The 14,839-nt window shown below is 42.1% G+C and overlaps 3 protein-coding genes across 8 annotated transcripts in view; 1 reads left to right on the top strand and 2 right to left on the bottom strand.

The window, feature by feature from the left end:
• Positions 1-692, bottom strand: part of prpf4 (PRP4 pre-mRNA processing factor 4 homolog (yeast)) — a 4,922-nt gene extending 4,230 nt beyond the window's left edge. Inside the window, exon 1 of one of the 2 annotated variants that reach the window (XM_034546496.1) lies at positions 593-692. The gene's annotated coding sequence lies outside the window, so the exon portion shown is untranslated. The remainder of the gene's footprint in view (positions 1-592) is intronic. The other variant, XM_034546497.1, reaches the window with a different exon arrangement.
• On the top strand, positions 665-3,089 carry cdc26 (cell division cycle 26 homolog). Its single transcript, XM_034546498.1, has 3 exons — positions 665-758; positions 1,311-1,406; positions 2,863-3,089. Exons 2-3 carry the CDS (start codon positions 1,326-1,328, stop codon positions 3,064-3,066), a joined length of 285 nt encoding a protein of 94 aa, XP_034402389.1. The 5' UTR covers positions 665-758; positions 1,311-1,325; the 3' UTR covers positions 3,067-3,089.
• Positions 3,090-3,621: 532 nt separating this feature from the next.
• On the bottom strand, positions 3,622-13,506 carry fer (fer (fps/fes related) tyrosine kinase). 5 transcript variants are annotated; one of them, XM_034546492.1, is made up of 20 exons: positions 13,241-13,506; positions 12,560-12,741; positions 12,116-12,247; positions 11,845-12,018; positions 10,476-10,575; positions 9,890-10,073; positions 9,657-9,794; positions 9,439-9,558; positions 9,165-9,287; positions 8,877-9,078; positions 8,595-8,693; positions 7,957-8,163; positions 7,698-7,820; positions 7,480-7,536; positions 7,214-7,332; positions 6,493-6,587; positions 6,276-6,399; positions 5,948-6,102; positions 5,736-5,858; positions 3,622-5,642 (listed from the first exon to the last, which is right to left on the bottom strand). In XM_034546492.1, the coding sequence occupies exons 2-20, from the start codon at positions 12,626-12,628 to the stop codon at positions 5,506-5,508; spliced, it is 2,481 nt and encodes an 826-aa protein (XP_034402383.1). In that variant the 5' UTR covers positions 12,629-12,741; positions 13,241-13,506; the 3' UTR covers positions 3,622-5,505. The 5 variants fall into 5 exon arrangements, 4 of the variants coding, with proteins under 4 accessions (XP_034402383.1, XP_034402384.1, XP_034402385.1 ...); XM_034546493.1 differs by having other exon boundaries at positions 13,233-13,490; XM_034546494.1 differs by having other exon boundaries at positions 7,957-8,160; positions 13,241-13,490.
• Between the last annotated feature and the right edge of the window lie 1,333 nt (positions 13,507-14,839).

Raw genomic sequence — 14,839 nt, 5'->3', positions numbered from 1 at the left:
TTTACTGAATTTACTTTGACTTGTATTTCATTGCAACACCACACACACATTTCACGTTTTGTCCGGTAAACTTAATTCCATTCAGTCCTGCAACACATTCAAGTGATGAGGTCCAATCATGAAATAATGTGTGTTTATTATTTATTACCTGAAACACCTGAGATAGTTACACGTGTTTAGGAGTCACGGTAAGTATTGCTCAACGGTTCATCAATACGTTATTCTCTGCGTGCATCCGATGTGTTTTAAATGTGTTACTATCGTTCATTGAGCCCAATCACAAAGCGACACACACAGGAACGAGTCCGCGAGGAGTTTAGTTCCGAGGAACGAAAGAAACCTCCACAAACCTAGATTTCAGTCTAAAATCCTGCGCTTTTCTGACGCAGTTTGTAAAGTAAAGCAAAGAGCGCAGCGCGGTAACCACAGCTACTGTTAGCATTAGCTCTCAAATCAGCAGAAAGGTGTCCTTCGCGTGCGCGTCACACGTCACGTGAGCCGCACCTAAGCCGACACGCGCCAGGTCTGATAACTTCAAAAAAATATTACATTCGTGAAACCGCATAAATGTTTTACATACAATCAAACTTGCCTGTGAAAAGAAACGAAGCGGCAGCGTCTACGAGCGGCGTGACCCGGATGTAAACTAGTCGTCCGTTTCCGGGTCAAGGGTTACTTCTTCCGGTGGACGAAGCTGCAGCAAACAAACACGAGAAGAGGGAAAACCCAGGAAGATATCGCTACAACTTACCTGCCAGGTAACTTTACAGACGTTTGTTTCACCTGTTGAAGGGAGAGAGGGAACGTTGACCCGTTTCCGGTTAAACTAAATGATTTGACATGTCCGAACAGTTAGCTGGTTAACTTGTGTTCACTATTCAGACTATCGTATCAGGAACCATGGTTCCCTGGAGGAGGAACCATGGTTCCTGTTTCATGTTGATTCCTTCAGAATAAAGTGATTGGTGGTCTGCTGGTCATGTGGTCGCACAGTAGCTAATCTGATTTATTAATCAGCTGCTGGATCAATAATTCTCCAAATGTCTCCAACAGTCAAATCACCTGTAATGTGATAATTAAATAAAATGCAGCAAACAGACATTGAGGGAAAATTGTGATTTTTAAAACAGGAAATAATGTACAATGTCAACATTATTGATTTATTGATCCTGAAGTTTCTGTCAACATCACCTCCGTTTTGTTAGCATAGCATTATTAGCATAATGTTTACGAGCCACACACACTTTCAATCAGTATGTAAATAATAAACATGAATAGTATTTGTTACTTTTGTTTTATTGTTTATGAAGGTTTAAAATCAGAAGATGTTGAGAAGGAAACCGACTCGTCTGGAGCTGAAGATCGACGACACGGAAGAGTTCGAGAGCGTCAAGAAAGAGCTTGAGGTTTAAATCACTCTGATACACCTGTCCATATCAATCACTACTGTCAATATCAATCAATACTGTCCATATCAATCACTACTGTCCATATCAATCACTACTGTCAATATCAATCAATACTGTCCATATCAAATATCAATCAATACTGTCCATATCAATCAATACTGTCCATATCAAATATCAATCAATACTGTCCATATCAAATATCAATCAATACTGTCAATATCAATCAATACTGTCCATATCAATCAATACTGTCCATATCAATCACTACTGTCCATATCAATCAATACTGTCCATATCAATCACTACTGTCCATATCAATCACTACTGTCCATATCAATCAATACTGTCAATATCAATCACGACTGTCAATATCAATCACTACTGTCCATATCAATCAATACTGTCAATATCAATCACGACTGTCAATATCAATCAATACTGTCCATATCAAATATCAATCAATACTGTCAATATCAATCAATACTGTCCATATCAATCACTACTGTCCATATCAATCAATACTGTCCATATCAATCACTACTGTCCATATCAATCACTACTGTCCATATCAATCACTACTGTCCATATCAATCAATACTGTCAATATCAATCACGACTGTCAATATCAATCACTACTGTCCATATCAATCAATACTGTCCATATCAATCAATACTGTCAATATAAATTACTACCGTCAATATCAATCAATACTGTCAATATCAATCACTACCGTCAATATCAATCAATACTGTCAATATCAATTACTACTGTCAATATCAATCAATACTGTCAATATCAATCACTACTGTCATTATCAATCAATACTGTCAATATCAATCACGACTGTCAATATCAATCACTACTGTCCATATCAATCAATACTGTCAATATCAATCAATACTGTCAATATCAATCACGACTGTCAATATCAATCAATACTGTCAATATCAATCAATACTGTCAATATCAATCACGACTGTCAATATCAATCACTACTGTCCATATCAATCACGACTGTCAATATCAATCAATACTGTCCATATCAATCAATACTGTCAATATCAATCAATACTGTCAATATCAATTACTACTGTCAATATCAATCACGACTGTCAATATCAATCACTACTGTCCATATCAATCAATACTGTCAATATCAATCAATACTGTCAATATCAATCAATACTGTCAATATCAATCAATACTGTCAATATCAATCACGACTGTCAATATCAATCACTACTGTCCATATCAATCACTACTGTCATTATCAATCAATACTGTTAATATTGACACGTTTTATTAAACAATTAATAATTGATGAGTTACATGATCAGAACGACATCTTGTGACTAATTGATCGTCGTAGTAGTAGTTATGACATCATTATCAACTGACGTGAAGCAACAACCCGATAAGTTTCTGTATTGATTATTAATTCTTTTTTTACAGGCCAGGAAGCGTCAGCGAGAGGAGGCGGAGTCAGGTGGAGTGGGCGGAGCTTCTGTCATCAGTGTTGACATTATCGGGGGCGGAGCCTCGGCTTCTTCCTCAACAGCAGCGTCGAGGGCGGAGCTTATCAACGAGCGAATCGGCTACAAGCCCCACCCCAAACCAGCCACGCTGCCCACCTTATTTGGAAGTTTACAGTTTTAATAAATAAATAATAATAAAAATGATTTAAATCGGTTTCACTTGTTTTTATTACTTATTAATGTTATCTATTTAGTCAGTTAACTTTCAATAAAGTTGATTCAAACAAATCGATTCATGATAATTTTAAAAAGCAGTTCCGTTTCACTCGTCAGAGACTGATCACGTGATTATTGATCAATCAGATTGTTATTTGAACAGATCAGTTAAGCGGTTCAGTTAAAAAGGAATAAATCCTGTATCTGACTGATTTAAGTGTTTGAGCAACAAACTATTATGGGATGTTTCTCTCCCGATTAACGTTTCAGAATTAAGAATACAATTATATTGTGTTTATTTATTTATATTTATATATATATATATATATACACACAAATGATAAAAGGATTTGATTGGGAATTAAACAAATATTTTTTCTTTATGTAAATGAAATGTTATTGAATTACCAGTCATAAAATATTACTATAGTTTAGATAAAACATGTTTTAATTGGAAACATTAGAGACAGTTAAATGAATAAACATTAGAAATGACATCACGTTTGTTCGTATGATTTGTTTTATTTTTATAATAAATGCTACGATATTATTTTTATAAAGAAACAAATATAAAAGACAAACAGACGGTTAGTGTTTGAAAACGCAAAGAAAAAACAAACCGTAAAAACATCTTGAAGGTATTTACAGTAACAGTAGGCGGCGCTCTGGAGCAACGACATCGCTAACATTTAAGCTCCGCCCTCAGTCCAGAAAGTGATTCTGACCAATCAGGACTCACGATTAATTTACACAAATACATGTCTTTCTATTTGTAGTTTATACATATTTATATTAAACTTTCTTTTTAAAAACATTTAAACATTATTTCAGTTTTCATGACAACCAGGAACATTTAAGTGCTGATGATTTCTTTTGATAATTTTACACATTTGTTTTTAAGAATTGTTTTGGAGCTGCATTTCATTAGACAAATGTTTTTTAACTTTGGTTTATAATAATACAAATAAACTTCACAATAAAATGATAACAATAAAATGCTTGAATAAAAAAAATGTAAAAAGTTAGTTTTACATTTCAGACTATTTTTTTCCAGCCGTCAACAAAAGAACTTGAAATCACTGATTGGTCAAAAACATTTCCTAAAAACAAATACAAATTGGTCAGAGTGGGCGTGGTCTTCGTGAGGCTAGAGAGCTGAGAGACAAATAAAAGGTCAGTGTTATTTTAATTTTTTTTGACAGTTGAGCCGTCATAAAAAATATCATAAAAACATAATATATAAAAACAGAAAGTGTAAAAACGAAACCAACTATTTAGTGTTAACAACCGATGGAAATGGTTTTAGTGTTCATGCTGTTGCCACGGTTACTGTAGTGAGGGGGTGTGTGGCTTAAAGTATGACCTCCACCTGTTGACTTGAATTGTTAAAAGTTTTAGCTTATTTTGTAAAAAAAAGTTGAGCTTGTTTTTCCACACGCACTGCTGAACATTTTAAAACTCACAGGAAACAGGTTTTTCAAAAATAAAAACTAACTAACTGATTTATTCACAAATAATTGCCGTTTGGTCTGAAAAGACATTTAATCTGGTTTCATGTTACGTTTAAAAGTTATTTGTTGGACTCACGAAGCCGCTGAGGCTTCTGGGAAGGCGACCGCCTGAGGCTCAAGCTAGCATCACTGCTAGCATGAGTTCGCAAAGCTTCAGAATTTAATTCTCCCAAATAAAGTAGATTTTTTAAAAATCTGATACTAAAATGTTAATAACTGTTATTAGAAGAATACAATAAACTCATCTGTACATGCTAACAATGTGCTAACATCCCTCACTTCAGTCATGCTAAGCCATTAGCTCCATTAAACCAGAATTCACAGGAGTTTACAGTTTTCGGGCAAGATGCTAACATAGCGAGCTGCATCTATGCTAACACCTTTCCCGTTGTTCAGTCGTGTTTTAACAGAAATGAGTTCATCAGCAGCTAAAAGCTTAATTTCTGTGTTTCTAGATGTTTGTTCTCAAACAGCTCAACTGTCTTTACCAAAAGACATGCCCACCTAATGACCACGCCCACGTAATGGCCACGCCCACCTGTAAACCAAAACAAACGCTTCTTTGCTGACAACACTCTGATGTCATCACTTTTTCTTAATGGCGGCGAGGTCGTGCGATGACGTCGTCACTACTTTATGGCATTGAGGTTTTGTGATGTCATCACTTCTTGATGGCGGCGAGGTCGTGCGATGATGTCATCACTTCTTCTTGGGGCGGCAAGATCTTGCGATGATGTCATCACTTGTTCGGGGTGGCGAGATCTTGCGATGACGTCATCACTCCTTGATGGCGGCGAGGTCGTGCGATGATATCATCACTTCTTCTTGGGGCGGCAAGATCTTGTACGACACCATCACTTCTTGTATGGCAGCGAGGTCGTGCGATGATGTCATCACTTCTTCTTGAGGGCGGCGATGTCGCGCTGCAGATCGGAGAACTTTGGCCGTTCCTCGGGGTTGTAGTGCCAGCAGCGCTGCATCACTTTGTACACGTCGTCAGGGCAACACTTAGGACAGGACATCCTGTAACCTAGCAACCGGGAGGAAAAAAACACGTCACAAGCTTTTGTAACATCTTCTGTTTGTTTACCAGATGGTTCGTCCTCATAAACGATGCGGTTACCTTTCTCCACCTGCTCTCGGGCCTGCTGATTGGTCATCCCAGGATAAGGACACACCCCCAGACTGAAGGTCTCCCACAGCAGGATCCCGTAACTCCACACGTCGCTGTCGGAGCTGTAACGACCTGCAACAGCCAATCACAGAGCAGGAGTCATCAGGGACCAATCAGAGCAGGACTCACCAGGCGTGCGTCAGGTGTGCATCAGGTGTTACCGTAGTTCAGGGCCTCTGGCGCCGTCCATTTAATGGGAATCTGTTTGAGTCCAGAAGAAGAATAAATACCGTCGTCCTCCTGACGACTCATCCCAAAGTCACTGATCTTCAACACACTGCCTTCTCCCACCAGACAGTTCCTAGCTGCCAGGTCCCTGACAGACAGGTGAGAGAGAGAGACAGGTGAGAGAGGGAGACAGGTTAATAATCTCAGGTACCATGGATGGATGAACCATGGATGTGTAATAAAAACAGAATCAGATGAGACATTTTTTCCAGCTGATCTGAGAGCTGCTTGTTGAGTGAGAACCAGGTGTTGCAGACTCACCTGTGGATACAGTTCTTGCTCTCCAGGTACGCCATGCCGGCAGCAGCGTCCACCGAGAAGCGAACGAGCTGCTTCGTCTTCAAATCGTCCTTCTTCTTCCTCAGAAAGGACAGGAAGTCTCCACCTGAGTGACGCTTCAGCCGTTAGAAACTGACCAATAAAAACACAACACAGGACAAACCGACCGTGACATCATCGGTGAATAAGCTCCACCCACCAGGAACCAGCTCCATGACGATGTAGATCGGCTGTCGCTGCGTGCAAACGCCAATCAGCTTCACGATGTTCGGGTGGTCGTACTGCTTCAGGATCCTGCAGCCAATCACACGCCGGCAGCGTTATACAGATATAATTATATGAATATACAGAAATAGATATACATAAATATACATACATCTATATCTTAATACATAATTATATAATATACATGAATAGATATGTATATCAATATACATAAATATTAATAAATAATTATATAAATATACATAAATATATATAAATATACATATAAATAAAGCTATATATTAATAAATAATTTAAATAAAAATACATAAATATACAGATATATATAAATAAAAAGGCTTGTACATAAATATGTATAAACAAACATAAATATACATGTATATATATATAATATATTCAAATAAATATATAAATATATTTTTTGTATATATATATATATATTTTTTGTGTGTGTGTATATATATATATATATATATATATATATATAAATAATATATATAAATAATATATATAAATAAATAAATAAATAATACATATATTAATACAAATAAATAATACATATATTATTACAAATACTTTCTAATTTATTTGTATGTAGTCCGACTACATACTTTCGTTGTTGTATTGATTGATCAATCTATTGACTGATTGATGTATTGATCGATGTATTGATCGATGTATTGATCGATGCTGACCTGGCCTCAGACAGGAACCTGATCTTCAGCTCTGGAGGTAAATCTTCTTTACACGTTTTGACAGCAACCGGCATTTTGTCGCGCTGCAGCGTCCCAATGAACACCTCGCCAAAGTTACCCTGGCAACCAGCAGACAGCAAGGCATGATGGGACACGGAGAAAGCACAACATTACAGACCAGGGTAAAAGAAGAAAAAAACAACAACAATAACATGACAGAACTGTAGAGAAATGGTTGAATAACAGGAAACAGGAAGTGAGGTCACCTTTCCCAGCAGCTCCCCCAGCACCACATCCTCATGGTTCAGGATCCACTTCTTATCCTGCAGACAGAGAAACTCACTCACTCACCTGAAAGTACAAGTAGAGCGTACCTGAACGTCTATGTGTGTGTTTACTATGGAAAAATACCTTTGTGCATGTGGTACACACATATACATGTAGGTATGTATAGATCTGTGGTTATATATAATGAAGGGGTTACCTTGACGACGGGGTTCAGCAGCACGACTCCAGACTTCTTGGTGATCAGCTGTTTGGAGGTGAAATGATGCTCGATGAGCTGAGGAATGGTGGAGAAACCCGTCCCCTCGAAACGGTACTGACTCTACCAGAGAGAGAGGGCGGGGGGGATATAAATATATAAATATAGATCTACATATAAATATATATACACACACACACATCTGTGTAAATGTGTGCGTCTCTCTTTTCTGTGTGTCTGTGTGTGTGTGTGTACATACGTCGGCGTACTGGATGATGAAGTGTCTCCGCTGCTCGGCAGAGAACACAGACAGGACGTATTCTCCCGGTTTGCCGTGACTCTCTCTCACCAGGAAGTCTCCCTGCTGCCGCAGCAGCTCCTGGGCTTCGGTGCGCGGGATGGCGCCGTGGTACCACTCCTGGTCCGCCAGGGGGCGCTCTGACAGAGGGATGACGTCGAAGAACTGCTGCAGGGGGAGAAGAACAAATGATCTTTGTTGTCGACAACGCTCCCGTGTTCATGTTGAGCGTATCTTAGCGTAGCGTATCTTAGCGTAGCGTATCTTAGCGTATCTTAGCGTAGCGTAGTGTAGCTCGAACCAGACTCCATTCAGAAAACAAAGTAATTTGCTTGTCGTCTTATGGAGAAAATTAACAAAACATGAATTAAGACTTTTTCCAAACCGCCATCTTCCTTTAAATCCGTTTATTGCAATTAAAATCACAGCTAAATAGGTTTCTTTTTTGGGGTTTCTGTAAATCTCCTCCAGATGAAGTTTCCCTGATGATTCTCTGAGACTTCAACATGAACGAAGCGAATCAACACAGACGATCTCGCGGTCGCATGCCCAGAGAATGTTTGTTGTTTTGTTTGTTTGTTCTGCGCGATGAATCTCACCGAGGAGGAGGAGCCCAGCATGGCTTTAGGAGACCGGATCATTCCGGCCAGAGAGTAACGCAGAGTGTCGAACCGAGAGCTCCTCTCCTTCGTTTTGTCCTGAAAACACAGACGATGTCCATCATGAAAACTTAATTGAACACAGTGACGGTTAACGTCATTAACGGATCAGTAACCTCTCGCTCATGTTAAAAGGTGTCTGTGAAGGAACAATGCCTTTATTTTGAAAGGGCAGCTCTTCCTGCTGGTGTGCAGACTTAAATCAATACACTAAATATTTACCGTGGAGCCGACGGAGCGGGCGTCGTCCTCGTAGGGTAGCGTGGGGGGAGGCGGCACCGGGGGCGGGGAGGCTGCGGCGGCGGCCATCTTGGCATCCAGCAAGGCCTTCTGGGAGGCGAGGCGGGCCTCGGAGCCGCGCAGCGATTGGACGGCGTGGTGGAGCTCGAGGACAGAGAGCTTCTGACTGAGCAGCAGGACGCAGCTGAGGACGAGAGACAGACAGAGAGTCAGACAGACAGGAGAGAGAGAGAGAGAGACGGGTCGTTCTCTTCACTTCCTCCGACTCACTCGCTCTTCCGCTCGGCGCTCTGCTGACTCGTCTGGATTTTGGTGTCGAGATCGTCGGCCAGCGCCTCCTTTGTCCTCAGATTCTGCTGAGTCAGCGACAGCTCCTCCGACGCCGACGCCAACCTGGAGACACAATAAAATAAAAGGTATGATCCTTGTATACAGCAAATAGTTTAAAGTCCAGTGATCATCCCTTATTGATTAGCCCTCATCATGTGATCAGACTATGACATCACCAGCTGCTCCATCAACAAGTGTTTTCGTTCCCGCTCACATGACTTGCAGGCTGTCGGCCGTCAGCGTGTTCCAGAGGATCTCATTGGCCGGCAGGTTGTCCGTCTCGTCCGACAGAGACGCGTCGAACTCCACGCTCGCCTCCTGAGTCTCCGGAGACCTGAGTGGGTGGGGACACACACACACACACACACACCGTTACCACCGCGACCACGAGGAGGGACACGCCCCATCTCCACGGTGGTTGCGTCTGCTGACCGGTAGGCGTCGATGAAGTGTTGGTACTCCGCCAGCGGGTCGATCTGCTCCACCGCCGCCGAGATCTCCTGGTGGACTTTAACGATCTCCTCCGTCAGCAGGCTGCTGATCTCACAGTACTCCTCCAGGATGCTCTTACTGCAGCAGTACACACATACACGTATATATTTACATTATATACACACACCACACGGACCCGCTGCTTCCTGTAGGTCCGAGGTCACGTGACTCACAGGGCGAGCGTCATGTCCTCCTGCATCCTCTGCAGAGCGTCGAGCAGCGCCGGGCCGGCGCGGCGCCGGTGCTCGTCCTGCTGCGTCCGGGCGCCGCACACCGCCAACACGTACTGGTTGTGGAGGTTGTGGAGCTTCGCCGTCGCTTTGTCGTAGCGCTCCCGAGCACGCTCCGTTTCCCGGCCTGTGATTGGTCGAAAAATAACATTTATACAACAACATTTGTGGCCTCGTTGTCGTGTAGAAAAGTTCTGCTCGTCTTCAGAAACAGAACCACCGTGACTACAAGTAGAGAACGAGAACTCTTCTCCAGTGCAGTTATTATTATTATTATTATTATTAATATTATTATTATTATTGTATATAAATATCCAACATGTGTTACAACGTGTTCACTTCCATCCTCTCCTCAGAATTTTATGTTTTTTACAGAATCTGTTTATTTGTGGCGAGATTGTAAAGGAGACACGTGGAATAAAAATGTTGCTTTCAAAGACCGTCGGAAAGTACAGTTTATTTATTTTAAATGTCCTCATTTTAAACGTCTACATTGATGAAACTGAAGCGTGTAAAAAGGAGCAGAAACCTTTGGTCAGCGCCTCCCGGTATTTGTCTCTGGCGTTGTTGGCGTCGCGGCTCAGCTGACGATACGTCGCCTTGAGCTTGTCCAGGTCAGTCCTGGTTACCTAGCAACAACAAGTCATCATCAAGAACAGGGTCGCTGGAGGAATCACCTCGACACTCAGTACTGTCTTACAGGACACGCCTACACACCTCCCTCAGTACTGTCTTACAGGACACACACCCCACCCTCAGTACTGTCTTACAGGACACACACACCCCACCCTCAGTACTGTCTTACAGGACACACACACCACCCTCAGTACTGTCTTACAGGACACACACCCCACCCTCAGTACTGTCTTACAGGACACACACACCACCCTCAGTACTGTCTTACAGGACATGCCTACACACCTCCCTCAGTACTGTCTTACAGGACACACACCCCACCCTCAGTACTGTCTTACAGGACACACACACCACCCTCAGTACTGTCTTACGTGACACACACAGACAGTGAAGGAAAGGCCACAGACAGTGAAGGAAAGCCTACTGACACACAGAAACATGTCTGCTAAACGTGTTTCAATACCACAAAGGGGGGTTTCACCTCAAACACACATCCGTAACATTATGTAATTTTACAATTGTTCATACTTATGAAGGAACTATGTAGTCAGCTGGTCAGATACAGACAAACGGCCTAGAGCTGTGTATAATCAATGCTATGATGGCAGCATGTAGTTTTCATTAATATCTTGCTGTAGGCTAATACTAATATTAATGCCATAAGTGTTTAACAAGCTGGGCAGGAACAAGCTGGTAAAAGGGGAACCATACAGATGTTTTATTTATTACTATTATAGATAAATATACCAGTATCATATCGTATTTGTGGTATTGTATTGAATTCTGGTATCGTGGTATCGGGATATTTATGGCAGGTATCGTATCGAAGTTTTAATCTTGGTATCATGACAACTCTAACACACACGCACACAGTACTGTCAGACATGTGCACACATACAAACTTTCAGTACTGTCTCCCAGGTACAGACACACAACCACCCTCAGTACTGTCTTACAGGACAAACAGACACACCCTTGGTATTGTCTTAAATGACACCCACTGACCCTCAGTACTGTCTTACAGGACACACACCAGTCTCAGTACTGTCTTCCAGGTGCACACATACACACCTTCAGTACCGTCTTCCAGGTACACACACCCTCAGTACCGTCTTCCAGGACAAACAGACACACCCTCGGTATTGTCTTAAATGACACCCACTGAACCTCAGTACTGTCTTACAGGACACCAGCACAGACAGACAAACAAACAAACAAATAAACACTCTCTCTCTGACACTCACAGTAAAACAGACACACACCTTGTGGTTGTGGCTCTCCAGCTGCTGATGAAGACTCTGGTAGCTCTTCTTCACCTGCTGCTTGTCTCGGATCAACGTGGCCAAACGGTGCAGAGGACCAGAGTTCAGATCATCAGCGTGACTCCTCATGACCCGACCCAGGGCCTCCGTCTGACGGATCACCTGAGACCAGGACTGTGAGAGAGAGAGAGAGAGAGAGAGACCAGGACTGACACAGAGAGACTGAGACCAGGACTGACAGAGACACATGTGGACAGGTGAGTCCTCTCACCTTGCTCACGGTGCTAACGTAGTCAGCAGCTTCCTGTTTTTCAGTTTGCTGAGTCATGCTGAGCAGGAGAGCAGAATATTCTTTATCGCTCTTCACTCGTAGTGTCAGAAAGCGTTTCACCGTCTCCAGCAGCTAGAGGGCGACACACAGGTACACACGTTGAGTACCTGAGCAGGTAGAGAACAGAGTACCTGAGCAGGTAGAAAACAGAGTACCTGAGCAGGTAGAGAACAGAGTACCTGAGCAGGTAGAGAACAGAGTACCTGAGCAGGTAGAGAACAGAGTACCTGAGCAGGTAGAGAACAGAGTACCTGAGCAGGTAGAAAACAGAGTACCTGAGCAGGTAGAAAACAGAGTACCTGAGCAGGTAGAGAACAGAGTACCTGAGCAGGTAGTGAACGTTATGACTCTTTACAGACAATAAAACCAGTCCGAAACTTATACCTTTAACTCCCAGTCCTGCAGCTTCAATAATCCCTCGTGGGAATTCCTTAAATCCCGACCGAACCCCATCCTGGATCTCTCTCTCTCTCTCTCTCTCACACACACACACACACACACACACACACACACACTCTCTCTTTCTCTCTCTAACAAGGGCCGGTGGAGAATGATCTCATGGTCGTCTGTGGAGACAAGTAATAAAGAGTATTTAGAGTTAAAATATGAGTAAATACATATTACTTTCACTTAAGAATCACAAAATAAGTAAATGCTCCGAATGCTTCTTTAACAGCTTCTAAACTAATGTTTCCTAAATGTTTTCCATCTTTAACTTCATGTTGAAGCAGAAAACAATAAGTAACAAGTGTTTAAATAAAAACGTTAGGCAGATAAACAATTATATAAAATAACCAAAATCACTTCCTCGATTATTTCAAACCTTTAAATATCCTCCATGTTTTGTTTTTTTACATTAAAGTTCAAAACCTCCTTTAACGACTTTAAACACTTTAAAATGTCTTCAGGGGTGTGAGAGTAATGCTAAGCTAACGCTAGCCGCTCCTTCCCATTGAAAACACCGGGGAAGTGAAGCTATCAGGCTAGCGGAAGCTGTTTACCTACATTAGTAAACAACCCCTGAGACAAACAAACAAGAAAACAACCGGACACAAACAGGCTCACTGTGCTCGGGAGGAACAGAACCGGAAGCAGGCGGAGAGTCGAGGAGCAGCTTCGGTGTTTTTCACACTTTATTCTCCGCAGTATTCTCCCCTAGAGACGCGTGCGCGCTGCGGGGCCTCTGCGTCCGGTCACCGCGGTCCTCTGCCGTCCTCCGCCGGGCTCATTCCCTCCGCTTCTCCGGGGTTTTCTCCGCTGTTTCCCCGGTTATTCCCTCCGGTCGTCCGGCTGCTGCTAGGAGGCTAACAGGGAGGGGCTTCCGGCGGAAACGGAAATATGCGTGTGTTTGTGTGTGTATCAAAAGACAACATAATTAACATTGAATATTTGAAGATCAGGAATAATATTGAAGGGCGAGTGCATTATTTATTTAGGTATTTTATGTCCTTATTTATTTATTTTTATTTTTATTTATTTATTAAGTTAATTAATTAATTTAGTTTTTTTAATATAATTATGTCGCTTCTCATTCGTGTTTCTTTAGTATTTAAAGTTGTGAGTTCAGTTTATTTTTGTTGAACTTGTTATGTTTTATCAAAATGATAATTCCCATTCGCCGCTAGACTGTTAGATATTTAAAGCTCTCTACTGACCACCAGGGGGCGAATCCTGTGGAGGTACAGAAGTCTATGCTTCATGTGTTAAAGCTGAATTCTCTCTACTAACCACCAGGAGGCGACTCCTCTGGTTGTATATAAGTCTATGCTTATGTGTTAAAGCTGCATTCTCTCTCCTGACCACCAGGGAGCGACTCCTCTGGTTGTATAGAAGTCTATGCTTCATGTGTTAAAGCTGCATTCTCTCTCCTGACCACCAGGGGGCGACTCCTCTGGTTGTATAGAAGTCTATATAAATGACTCTACTTCTCTTGATTTATTCCCTCAGTAAACATTGTAAACATGAGTTCATGGTCTCAATCTCTAGTGTCAAGCCTTCTTCAATACAGCATGATGTACATTTAGTAAATTATGGTCATTTAGAGTTAAACAGACCATAAATCAGGGTATGCTTCAGGGCGGGGTAATTTAGTCAGAAGATATCTGATGAAAAAAGGTCTCTAACATTTACTTTGGTGACGATGAAGATAAAGAAAAGTGTGTTCAAACTCCCATTAGAGTCAATAGACTCTCCTAAAGGGGGCGGGGTCTGTGGAGAAGCTCACTGGACCCGGAAACAGGAAACTGACGCTCAGTGGGCGTTTCCTTTCTGAACCGTCTCCAACTCAGCAGACTTGTCTGGACCAATCAGCTTTCCTGTCACGAGCGACAGGCAGCTAGGGGCGTGGCTTGGACGTGCGGGGTATGTGTGCGGGTGCGTGCGCCTGCGTGTGTGTGACAACACAATGATGCGTCTGTTGGTTCATAATAACAATGGCGGCTCCTGAAGTGAGCTTAGATGCTACAATAGCGTCAGAACTACAGAGTATAATCTTTCTCTCTGCACCTGACTCGCTTTAATAAGAGTTTGATTGACAGATGGTTCATCTAATTACCTGCAAATAACTTTCTGATGACGGCTTCGCAGGTGTTCTTTTTACCTGTAAAACCTGAAAAGTCCAGCCAATAGGAGCAAAGAGTGGGCGGGGCTTGTTACCAGAGGAAT

This window comes from Cyclopterus lumpus, chromosome 12, assembly GCF_009769545.1.
Source record: "Cyclopterus lumpus isolate fCycLum1 chromosome 12, fCycLum1.pri, whole genome shotgun sequence".
NCBI lineage: Eukaryota > Metazoa > Chordata > Actinopteri > Perciformes > Cyclopteridae > Cyclopterus > Cyclopterus lumpus.
Note: the sequence above shows the minus strand (reverse complement) of the source record. Positions and strands in the feature narration are given on the sequence as shown.

Excerpts from the sequence above, each read along its gene's own strand:
- cdc26 (XM_034546498.1), top strand. The coding sequence starts at position 1,326 with ATGTTGAGAAGGAAACCGACTCGTCTGGAGCTGAAGATCGACGACACG. Across the intron at positions 1,407-2,862 it reads GCGTCAAGAAAGAGCTTGAG|GCCAGGAAGCGTCAGCGAGA; the intron begins GTTTAAATCACT and ends CTTTTTTTACAG.
- fer (XM_034546492.1), bottom strand. The coding sequence starts at position 12,628 with ATGGGGTTCGGTCGGGATTTAAGGAATTCCCACGAGGGATTATTGAAG. Across the intron at positions 9,559-9,656 it reads CACTTCATCGACGCCTACCG|GTCTCCGGAGACTCAGGAGG; the intron begins GTCAGCAGACGC and ends CCACCCACTCAG. Across the intron at positions 6,400-6,492 it reads CGTCATGGAGCTGGTTCCTG|GTGGAGACTTCCTGTCCTTT; the intron begins GTGGGTGGAGCT and ends AGCGTCACTCAG.